Source organism: Streptopelia decaocto, assembly GCF_964273445.1.
Source record: "Streptopelia decaocto genome assembly, chromosome: 5".
Lineage (NCBI taxonomy): Eukaryota > Metazoa > Chordata > Aves > Columbiformes > Columbidae > Streptopelia > Streptopelia decaocto.
In genome coordinates, this window is record NC_138659.1 from 9,220,178 (window position 1) to 9,232,384 (window position 12,207).

The following is a 12,207-nucleotide window of genomic DNA, read 5'->3' on the forward strand; positions in this document are numbered from 1 at the left end:
CAGAGAAGAAATTAAATCCAAACCCACTGGGTTGCTGAGGTTCTTCTGGGAACAGACATTCTGAGGATGTGGTGTTTGGAGAACCTCTTGGACACTGTGTGATGGTAAAACTGGTATCTGAGAGATATGCAGGCAGGACACTTACAGCTGGCTGGCATGTCAGGTTTTGGGATTGCTCACTGCAAGAAAGATCCATGTCAGGAAAGGTCCTACAGGAGATTATTGTACATATTTGGGTGTGGGATGGCAACAGTGCAAACTATAAACAGTTCCCTGTTAGAGAAGGCATTAGAGGCTTACAGCTGAAGTCTGTCCTGTTGGGAAACCCATTTTCAAAATGCATGGTCTTGCCTCGGAAATATTCCTAATGCTGTTTTTGGTACTAGATAATCAACTTCTGCTTGCAGAAAGTTTCTTCTGTCCTGGTCCCACTGGCTGGGTATTGCACACTATGGCAGTTGCATGCATGCTAGCAGAGAGGGATGTCTCACTTGGGGTTGTGTTTAACACTAAAAAGGCATTACTGTATTATAGTGATAATACTGACAGTGAGTCTTCCACATCCAAGATTTGTGAGCCAATGTCTCTGTCTTCTCCCCTCTTTTTCCTTATCAAGGAAAGGAAACTCTGTAGTGTCATGTGCTGCAGAAATAGGGGAAGAATTCCCTTTTATGTACACCAGAATTTATTTTGGCAGCTGGAAAGATCTAGTGCAATGGAAGTAAAGAAGGGTAAATCTTACAGGAGAAGGAATACAGGTTTATCAGAAGGGCGAGCCTTGGAAGTATCATGATTATTAAACATTTTTTACTTGGAACATTCTATTCGCAAATCTTTCTGATGCAAATTGAGAGTGGGAAAAAATGGTGCATGAGAAAAACTCATACTCGGTGGTAGCTGATGAAAGAGAGTGTGCAGCAGGAGAATCGGTGCTCACTGTACCATGGGCTGGCAGAGCTGCTGGGAAGGAACAATTACAACATTGTATTGGCCAGATGTGTGTGAATTAGTGTGAGAACATTTCCAAACTGCCCTTAGTGTCGTAGCAGCCATGCAATCCCTGTTACATAACTGCATCCCTTATGCAACTTCTCTCCAACTGAACTAGCGAGAGGAGGGTAATTCCTGCGGGAGATGCAGCCAGACCCCAGCGAGGAGCAACTCACTCATGTCCTGGGATGAATGGGTGAGGCTGGAGAGAGAGTGTTTGGGCAAACAAACCAGACAAACAGAATTCCTCACTTTGTGGTGTTTGTCAGAACTGACAATGTTTTGAGTCTGTGTTTAACGTGCTGGAGAAGACCACAGGAGGAAAAAAGGCTGCTAATTCTGATGCCTCTATGGGAAAATAATACGTGGGGGTTTGCCCCCTTTTTTTTTTCTTCTTCTTCCTGCTGTTGGTGAATGTCTGTAGCTATCCTGGTAGAACTTTAGGAAATACAGCTCCCCAAATATCAGAGCAGCCGATCCTATATTCCAGAAAGGACTCGATCATTCCTTTGGAAATCCCAGCCGTTCCCGGGAGAGGAGGAAGCCTCACCGTGGAGCTGCTGGCACGGTTCCCAGCGCCACAGCCCTAAAGGCCATCTTCCGACTTGCCGCCTTTTGCCAAAGTGGTAAATTTTTATTAAACCTTAAGGGGAGAGAGCGGCATCAAAGAGAAGGAGCGATGCCTGAGATGTGGCACGGGGAAGCGGGCGGTGTTGGGCCTGCGCCGCAGCTCTGCCGGTGCGGGATGCTGCAAACCGGGATGGCGGGAGGGGCGGAGCGGGAAGCCCGGAACGGAGGGAGGGGGAAGGTTTAGCGGGGGGGTTGGACCGGCCCCGCGCATCCCTCCGCCGCCGGGCCGGTTGCCAGGGCGACGGCTGCGTGGCAACGGGGCTGGCAGCGGGGACCGCCCGCTGCCGCGCCGAGCGGCCGCGCTGCCCTCCCCTCCGCTCTCCTCTCCCCGCGATAGATGCTCCGGCGGCCGCCCGGGAGCAGCCGCGCTCCGTACTCGCCCACAGACCGCGGCCACCAGCCGGGAGCCTCCGCCGTCTCTACCGGGCCGGCTCCGGGCCCAGGGGGGACAGCAAGGCGGAGCGGAGATGGTGCCGCTGGTGCGGGGCGCCGGGGGCTCCCACCAGTGGCTGGCGATCGTTTTCCTCGGCCTTTGCTGTTTGCTGCCCCCCGGGAGATTCGCCGCTCCGGGTGGGGACTACCCCGGGTCAGCTGTGGACAATTTGGTGGTCAGGAAAGGGGACACGGCGGTGCTTAGGTAGGATGCGATCGCGGCCGTGATGGGGCGAGGGGGGGTAGGGGGACACGGACCGGCACTGCTGCAGCATCCCCGAGGAGGGTCGGGGACTCCCGGAGGAGCCTTGGTTCCTCCGGGAGCCCCCCGACCCTCCTCGGGGATGCTGCGGCGGTAGGAATCCTCCCGGTGATGCAGGGAACTTGTCCTAAACAGCACCCGGTACCCGCATCCCGGAGTGCTTGGTTCCTCCGGGGCTTGGGGGTGTGTGTGTCCAACTGCTGGAAATCGTTTCCTTTTTTTTTTTTTTTTATTTAAAGTCTTGTTTAGTAAAGACAAGGTCTTTTGGGAGAAGTTTGGAAATGGGGGAAATGATGCAGTTTTTGGCTGCCGGCAGCAGTTTGGGGCTCTGCGGTCGGAGTGTCGCTGGGCTGTAACGTGGTGCTGAGGATGACGCCCTGTCAGAAGTATTTTTGTGGTTATTTTGTTTTGGTTTTTATGTTTTTCGTATTTCTCGCTTATTAACGTGGGCAGCTAGCTTTATACCATTAGGAGATTACCTGCTTGCCATAGCTCTGCTGTTTCTTCTAATGAACCTTGCGCTCCCTGTGTATTCAGTCTGGTTGACTGGAGCAAAATTTGTTTACCAGCAGTCGCACACCATAGTTAATCTCCTTGGATCCCTCTTTCTGATCTGTGTTCATTAATCCTCTGCCTTGATTTGATTATTTTTTTCTCCGATTCTAACTTTTTATTCATGTGTTGTACGTTTGTAATGATCTTGCTATAGCTGGAGCAAAATACATTTTCTTGTTATCTGGAATATGATTGTAGTGGGCTGGACCTCCTTGCTTGTGATAAATCTCCAATTTAATAGGCAGTGGTTTTAAGCTACAAAGTATCTGGCTGTATTATTTTTTGTTGGGGTGTTACTCAGGTCTCCAGATAACAAAGTATTTTAGCCCTGTGTGTTTTTAACGATGCTACAGTCTGCTGTAAAATACTGTGTGAGGTATATTCAGTAGGAATTTGGAATGGTTTTATAGCAAGGCAGCCTGCTGCTGGTGTAGTAGCTACTGAAAATACAGTAGATGTCTATGTAGGGCAGCTGACAAGTATTTTTTAAGTAGACCTCAATTATACTCCGTATTCTGAGGTGCCCTAAAGTCCTCATGCTTCCTGTTTGCAGAACTGGAGAATCAAAAGAAAATTTTTAAAAAACCTGTATTTTATTTGTAGTGTTTCAGACTTAAAGGTTGCAGAGAAGGTAACTTGGTGAGGCTGTGGGCAGTTCAGACAGACACTTGGCCAGTGCTAAACATTGTTCGATGTAAATAGATATGTGATTGGAAATACTTTATTCAAAACCTGCTGAATTAACTCTAAAGGTTAGTCTCCTACTGGGTTTCAGCTGGAATACATTCAGTTTTCTAGGCCTAAGTTTGTGTTTATAGTGGGTGTCTATGCGGCTGGATAGGTTACATGTTATATAAATTAAATTAGAGCATTAAGAGTAAAATGTTACTTTGTTTCCACAAGGGAAGGAGAGTGTTTGTTTTGTAAAGAAGAGACATAAACATCCCTACCGAAGGCTGGAACAAAGCGACTAGGGAGTGAAATAACGTGGTACGGCTGTTTTTTCATTCTTGCTCTATGATTAACTACTTTCATTTCAAATGCCTTTTGTAGACTTGCTTTCAAAACCAGAGTTTATTTTGTTTTCAGCTGCTATTGCAACTTGAAAGGGGAAATGTAGGATTGTTGTAAGAGAAAACACTTTCCAAAGTGCGTGCAGAAGGCAGATAGAGCTGTTTATCTTGAGTCTCTCGCTGCACATCATCACTACTCCTCCTGAATTTTTCCTTGCTGGATATTTGTAATGTAAATCTATTTCAACATACATTAAAATAATTGCTATTAGTATCCTAAGTATTGGAAGCAGGCTATTTATTTACATACAAATTCTGATGAGCTGGGTAAAGTAATCTCAGTGTTAGCACAGGAGTTTTCACAGGGGCCGGCTGTAGCTGTTCTGGGTGATGTTCGCTGCAGCAGCCGGACTTGCTGTAACTGTTCTGGGTGATGCTGCAGCAGCCGGACTTGCTGTAACTGTTCTGGGTGATGCTGCAGCAGCTGGACTTGCTGTAACTGTTCTGGGCAATGCTGCAGCAGCTGGACTTGCTGTAACTGTTCTGGGCGATGCTGCAGCAGCTGGACTTGCTGTAACTGTTCTGGGTGATGCTGCAGCAGCTGGACTTGCTGTAACTGTTCTGGGTGATGCTGCAGCAGCTGGACTTGCTGTAACTGTTCTGGGCCATGCTGCAGCAGCTGGACTTGCTGTAACTGTTCTGGGCCATGCTGCTGTAACTGTTCTGGGTGATGCTGCAGCAACCAGTGTGGCTGTGGCTGTTCTGGGTGATGCTGCAGCAACCAGTGTGGCTGTGGCTGTTCTGGGTGATGCTGCAGCAACCAGTGTGGCTGTGGCTGTAGTTCCTGGGTTCCCATGGCAAGGTGGCCCTCAGCTCCTGCTGCCACACGTGTGGATTCCCCTCCCGGCACCGGGCTTCGCTTTGATCCATTCTCCAGCAACGGGGGCTTCCTAAGTGACCTGACTTTGCTACGACAGCACCATGCTTAAAGCATCAAGCATTCCTTTTTTCACCAGTTGATGCTGGAACAGGGGGCTTATTTCCACAGCTTGGAGTCGGCGTTTCCCTGACCGCAGGGACAGGAGGCTGATTGCGTTAGGGTGGAGGTGTCCCAGAAGGAGCGGGTGTTGTGGGTGCTGTGGGCACCCCAGCTCCTGGGGCTCTGCTGCTGGTCTTCAGGGCTTCCCCTCCGCTGCACAGCTTAATTATCATCTGACATTCTGCAAGGAGTGTAGATAAACAGGGTTACCTGCCTTGAACTGAGGACAGGCTTTTAATTGCAAGTCTTATTTTGAGCTAAAATATTAGGAAAGGAGAAAGCACTTAGCCTATTTCAATGAGTAAGGTGGCAGACTGAGCCAGCCAAGTTCCAGTCTCAGTTCTCACATTAAGTTTTCATTTTCTTTACTAAAGATGAGGAATAAAGACTCCTTTAAGTGCTGAGGCTTTCCAGTAAAAGCCTCTGAGCATTAACACAGAGTAAAATAAGTAGTACAGCTCCCTCATTTTAAAATAGTTAATTGATATGATAGTGTAATTACTCAGTTGAGCGTCAAATGCATGTGGGGTTTTTTAGTGCCATGGAAGCAGAGCTGTGAGCATTGCTCCCTGCCCGGTGCCCTTCCCCAGCCGTTCCCCGTCACCCCCTGGCCCACACTATTCACTGTCAGGTAGACTGACCCAACAGTTTGCCAAAAATGTCACTTAGCACCTGTTTTGCTACATAAAGCACCTTAGCAATTTTATTTTCTTTTATTTGTATTTTTTTTTTTAAAGAAAATCTCTTGTTAGCCAAGGTGTTATTTCTGTATTCTCAATAATTAAAACATGGTACTTTGTTTTCAATCGATGATTGGTGCATACAGTTCAAACACTATCTGTGTCACTGTTTATCGAAGTTGTAAGAAATTATGTCAGTAATGTGGTTGTTTTGTATGGCAAAATAATTTTGGGAAGCCCCTTATTTTCCAAAGTGTAATTCTGTCCCGCACCTTTTCTTTATTCTTATCAGGCAACCAGTTAAGATTTAATGAGAGCACACAAGGAAGGAGAGGGCAAGTTATAAAAGCATTATTTTATTAGAAGAGTATTATTTTCTACATTGTAAACTGCTAGACATAGAGGAAACTGTCTGTGTTTTCAGACCTGGGTTTCTCTATTGACCCTTCCCAAGACCTCCCGTGAGGAGAGAGATTGCTGCAGGTTTGCAGCACATCCCTAACGCTGACAGCACAAGTGGCAATTTTGGCACAGGAGTGTTTGAAGAGAGGTGACAAATGCTAAGCAATTTGCTGGGAGCAGGTGTGGGTAACCCCTTCCATTCCCTCCTGCCCCCAGAGTGGGGCTGGATGCTCGAGGACACCACGGCCATGGCGGGGTGGGGGGTGACGTGGGGAGGGTGGCGGGGACCTGCTGCTGGATGGCAGCAAGAGGTGCTTCTACTGCTGGGGAAATAAAAGAGAACTTCTCTCTGAGTTCCTGTGCTGATGCTTCTCTGGGTCACGGCTGTTCTGTGTGTGTGGCCCTCTCAGCTTCACCCACCCAAGAAAATGGGGCTGAGTTTCTTACCAGCTCTATACACCTTGTCTGCAACTTGTAGACAGAATCCCTTTAGATATCTAAATGTACAAATCTGAAGATAATCAAACATAAGGGAAGAAATTGTTGCCCCTGAGGGTGGTGAGAGCCTAGCCCGGGTTCCCAGAGAGCTGGTGGATGCCCCATCCCTGGAGACATCCCAGGCCAGGCTGGACGGGGCTCTGAGCAACCTGAGCTGGTGAAGATGTCCCTGCTCATGGCAGGGGTGGCACTGGGGGAGCTTTGAAGGTCCCTTCAACACAAAACGTTCTATGAAAATGGCTTTATTTCACAAGCACAGTTTTTGTTATCCTGCATTTTATTTTTCTCAAAGCTCATGGATAATAAAAACTAGTTTACCTGATAGTACTTTAAAATCGTGTAATCACAGTAAAATAAGGTTTTAAACTTGACACATTTGTTTAGAAAAGTAGTTTTTTTACCACTGTATGATTGTAGAGGAATTTATGAAATATATGCCCTGCAATTTTGGAAATAATGTGAGTTCTTAACTGTAAAGAGTTAAACCCCTAGCTAGGATCCATTGGATTGATGTTCCCAAAGGTTGACAGTGAAGAGGAGGAGCGCTGGAAGGTGTAAAGCAGATAACTGTGTCTGGTTGTGATTATAGAGCAGACATTGGTTCTTGTCAAACCTGGCTGGGAAAAGCAGGGATCAGTTCTAGGCCAGCCTTGTTAACAGGTAGATCAAAGTTCACCTGCATGTTTCTGACCACAGTAGTCTCTCTTGGCCATCCCATGTCAGTTTTATCTGAGGTTTAGGGCAGCCAACAGTCACCTGAGAAGGGTGATTATAGGAGATTTTATATTTTTTTTGGTCAGAGGTCAGGAGCTTCGGGGTTTTTTGGTTTGTTTTCTAAATTCTTCACACGTAGCCTGGCTGCTTCTCTCTCCACCTTGGACAGTCTCAGGTCTGTGTCATGCACAGTCATGCTCTCCTGCCCCTCAGACCTGAGATGCTCACCGGACATCTAGTACAGAACAGTGGGTAATGCAGGATGAGCTGTGCTAACACTGCTAGGAGTATATTTTATTGGTGTGTTTTCACTGGTATTAAAGGGTCTGGGCATATTGTAGACAGCTGATCCCAAACTATCCATCTCTCCAGCTGCTTTTAGAGTTACTCAGCTTCATCTTTTCCGTAAGATTTTCTGCTGGTGGAAGAAGTTGCCACGTGGGGAGCGGGAAGAGCAGCTTCTGGTGTCCCTCAGTGTCCAGGGCTGAGAGAGCCACTCCCCAAACACCACGAGTGTCACCTCTGCCTCCCCCAGAGGTCCCCAGCTTTTTGGCAGTGACACCCCAGGGTGGCACAGGGAACCATGCGAGGCAGCGTGTCAGAGAAAGGCTGTTCCTGGGGCAGATCTGATGACTCAACGTTCACTGTGGCTCCTTGCACTTGGCAGAGATCAGAGTTCTCACCCTCTATTGGAAATGACTTTCCCAGCTGCATGTTGTCTTCACTCATTGGGAAATGGGATGCTCCCTGTTCTCCACCACAGCACTCCTCTAATGGGCATTGATGCTTCAGAGGAGAGATGTCCACCTGACATTGTTTTTCTGAACCGAGTCCCTTTAGGGGTACCAAACACAGGGTTTCCATAATCAGAGTCTGGTGTGGGAACGGACTCTGTTTTGGCAGGAGAAGTTTGGCAGCAGCAGGCAAACCTGCCTCTCCTGCTGCTCTGCTTTCCAAGATATTCTGATTTTCAGATGGGACGTCCCCTTTCCCAGGAAAGCTCATTGGTGCCTGACCATGGGCACAGGGGAGTCCTAGCCAGACAGGACCTTACTGGGACCATCTCCAGTTCCTGCTTCTGCTTGCCCTGACTCCAGACGCTCAAGAATGAAACTACAGCATTATGGTCGTCATTGTGGACCTTAGCTGGGGGGGGTGGTCCTTGCCAAGAATTCTGGAGCTATGCAATCCTGTGGGTTTCCAGATCCACCATCCTAAGGAACATCCAACTGCTCTAGTTGAAATCGCTGGAGGTGCCTGTGAGGCTTGGGTGCCTGTGTCAAGCAGATCAATCAAGCTTCATCTCCAAGGGTGTTCAGGCCCTTAGGGGATGTATGTGCCTAATTCACATTTTAATTGCTGAAGCGGGGCTTGTGACTTTTTGGGCTTAGGGCTTGCTTGCTGGTTTTACTTTCTCTTCTGAGAAGAGCTGCCCATTCCAGCCAACATCCTTTGCCAAAGGAGCAGCAGTGGCCATGGAAAGTTGGTGACACCTCCCAAACGTTATCTGTTTGTTGTCATTAGTATTACTGAGAACTGGGCACTTGGAATGAAAGTTTTGCAGTATGAATAGCAGGTGAACATCAAGTGTATAGAGCATACTTAAATTTTATTATATTATACATATTGTGACAGTGCAGTCCCTCTGTGTGTCCACATGCCTGTGTGGGATCCAGTTGTGTGCACCCACATATAAATGCAGATATGTCTATGGAGGGACAGCTGGTGTAATAAATATAAAAATTTTCTTTTCTTCTCTATGACTTTAAAAGGTATTTTTCTTGACTTCTGTACTGTTTTAGTATTCTTGTGCAGTTCAGGATCATAAATTATTTGGCTGTGTGAGGCTTTGTTCCTCTCTGAAATGTGGCTGTGGTACGTGTAGACATATGTGCACACCCCCCATAAAATTGAGTTGTTGTTGGGTAACACATTCACATTCCAAATCCCTGCCAATTATTAAACAAGCACATTATGGTGCTTGCCTCTTGTCTCTGCCATAATAATAAATAAATTCAGAGTAAATTAAAATAATTTATCATTTTAAACGATTGCGAATGTTTCGGGTGTTATGCAAAGGAGCTAACAAAACAAGGAATCAGTGAGGAATGAAAAACGGGATTTGTTCCAAAGGGCTGTTCTGTTGAGGAGAAAACAGAGACTTTAATTACTTTCTCCTTGTCATCTCGCATAAGAGTTGCCTGTAGCCCATATCCCAGGGACCCGAGTCCCGGGGATGCAGTGCTGGGTGCAGCTGTGCCCGCTCACCTTTATCCTACTGTATCAGCAACCATCAGGCTCCCTTCTTTTGACCTTTTTTCAAATATTTTTCTTCAAACTCAGCAGAAAAACATTTTTTTTTTCTCTGCATGGATGCACAGCTTTGTTCCCAGTATTAAAGCTCTCGGAGACCCCAGGGCAGGTGGGACTCATTAGTGCACCTGCATTTGTATATGGGTGGAGATGGAAACCAGACCCACTACAATGCTGGCCATTGCAGTGGTGTTTCTTGGTTGTATTTCTTTAGTTTCTGTGTTTGCAGCAGCACCTGGAGCCAGGAGGTGCCTGCAGCAATTCTGGTTCTGTGTGGTATATCGCTTATAATTGGTTCTGATTTACAAACGAGAATGGCCCACCAGTGAGTTCAACTCAAGTTTTGATATTTATACCTGCAAAACTGTTAAAAAAAATGAGATGAAGTAAAACATACTTTGTTTTATAACAGAAAAACAGCCAATCTATTTTAGAAGCTTCTCCCTTGGCAACAGCAGACAATCTGGTGGTCAGACAGCCAAACAGCTATCATTAGTCATGCATAATTAAAACAAAGAGAGGGATCCAACTGTTAGCACTAACAGTTTTGTCTTGGAAAAAAATTCATTAGCATACAATACTTCTTGCAGAAATCTCCAGTAATTTTTCTTACGCACATGTCAATGTAAATAAAGGAAATTCTATACGTATATATGCTGTATTTTTTCTGTAGTTATGTAAATATACAGGAATACGCTAACTGTCCATCTTAGCACAGCATCTGTGATAGGCCTGCTGCATTTACATAACGCAGTTCTGTCAAAGTAGGCAGGAACCTTATTCCCTCTACAAAACATTGGCATGCATAATTTACTGTACGGCTGTATGCCTTGGATATTCCACTGGCTTCAGGTTAAAAATGTTTTTAAGTGGAATATAATTCACCATCATAAAACAGCACTTGGGACTGAAGCCATCCCTTCCTGACCACCTGGTTTCCACTTGACTGCTACATTTCTTCTGGGTGTGAAGATGACGGTGCAGAGTTTTCCTTTATTTCCTCAGCAAGGTTTGGGTGCCCTTGGGTATGGAGGAGACACAGAAAGCTAAACAGCCCTAAAAGAGTTTGAATGGTGTCAACACACTCAGAAATAAATTACAGGTGAGGTTGGTCCGGGCATTGAATGTGTAAAGTCTTTAGGAGATTGAATGCAAGTCTCAGTGAAATCCCAAAATAATTTGATATCCTGAGCTGAGGCAGTAATAAGTTTCCAAAGGCAGCGAGAAGAATGGATGTCTGGGCAAAAATAAACAGATAAATAAAAGCTCTGTCTTCTGTGTTTATCTGGTGTGTCACAAAAGCTGAAAGGCTGAGGTCTTTAATGCAAACTAAATGAACCCAGCTTTATTGAAAGCATGATTTCAAATAGGTAACTCTATCAGGGCTAAAAGCAATTATTTCAGTTATTCTGTTCCTAACCATCATAATGTAGCAGTTTTTAATGAGAGATTCAGATCAGATGAACTAAATTAGTTAGAAAATGAGCACAACTGTATATAAAGGTCTCAGAAAGGACTTACATTATTAAATTGACTTTTTTTTTTAGGATCTGGGCTTATGAAGTATTGAGTTAGGTTAGTTATGAACTTTAATAGGTGTGATGAAAAATCTCTTACCAGAGGGAGTTAAAGATGCAGTAATTTTGCAGGTATTGTGTTGCTTACAGAATGAAATAATACATAATAATGTGATAATCAAAACATTTGTATAATATGGATAGTAAATATTTTTGTTTATAAAAATAGTGGTATAATATTTACAAAATTATAGGTTAATTTATTAAGAGTATGTATGCATTTATCTTCATGTGTCGTGTCATAATTATCTTGAATTTAACATAGGAATTAAATTAGTAAACTGATAAAATCCTGTGCCTTTAAATGTATTACACAGGGAAAAGCACTGAAGTGTTTTGCTGTCCAGCTGCTGCTTTAGGTTGTTTGGCCATAAGTTAAATTGCACCACAGCACTTGAGGGACACGGTTGGTGACGGTGCTCACCGGGCCACCTGGAGCTTGGAATCACACTCCCACTTCAGCTGTGGAATTCTCTTGTCATTCCTGTTTAAGACAGTTATTAAATAAATCTAAAATTGAATATTAGGAATGTCACTGAAATGTTAATATAAACAGTGAAGAAGAAAAGTTTTCAGATATGAAGGGTATCTCATGTGGCAGTTCTTGTTTCATGATGTGTAAATAGATTTTGAGGTGCTGTGGGCAGTGGTTGTAGGAAGCCTCAGAATCTTTCCAGTGTGCTAGAGCAATGTGTGACAGCCAACTTGCATACCTCTGCTACAGAAATTAGAGTATGTGCCCCTCCACAAAAGAAATCCCAACCCTTACCATTCAAGTTGCTTTAATTCTTCGGGATTTTTTTTTAAAAGCCATTTTAGGGTGTAAATTTACATAGCGTCCACTATCCAAATAATTCTGAAAAATTCCTCAGAAGCTGTTGGTGTGTTGGATTACACCATGTCTGGTCTACTTGGGGAGTCCTTGGGGCTGCTTCTGGGAAAAGAAGGGCCATGGTATGAGCTGTGGAGTTGACAATTCCACCAGAAATGGGAAGATGAGTGTCTGTCCCAACGTGGATGGAACTGTCACTTGCCAGGGGTTTGGAAACACACACTGCCTAATGGAAAAAATTGAAAACTTAGCTACTAGTAAGATGTTACC

General features: G+C 45.2%; 1 protein-coding gene across 2 annotated transcripts in view; it reads left to right on the plus strand.

The window, feature by feature from the left end:
- The first annotated feature begins 1,935 nt into the window (after positions 1-1,935).
- The window catches only part of NEGR1 (neuronal growth regulator 1), a 224,834-nt gene continuing 214,562 nt past the window's right edge, over positions 1,936-12,207 (plus strand). For both annotated transcript variants that reach the window (XM_082053835.1, XM_082053836.1), the window contains exon 1: positions 1,936-2,257. In XM_082053835.1, coding sequence (XP_081909961.1) covers positions 2,088-2,257 — 170 coding nt within the window. In that variant the 5' untranslated portion in view covers positions 1,936-2,087. The remainder of the gene's footprint in view (positions 2,258-12,207) is intronic.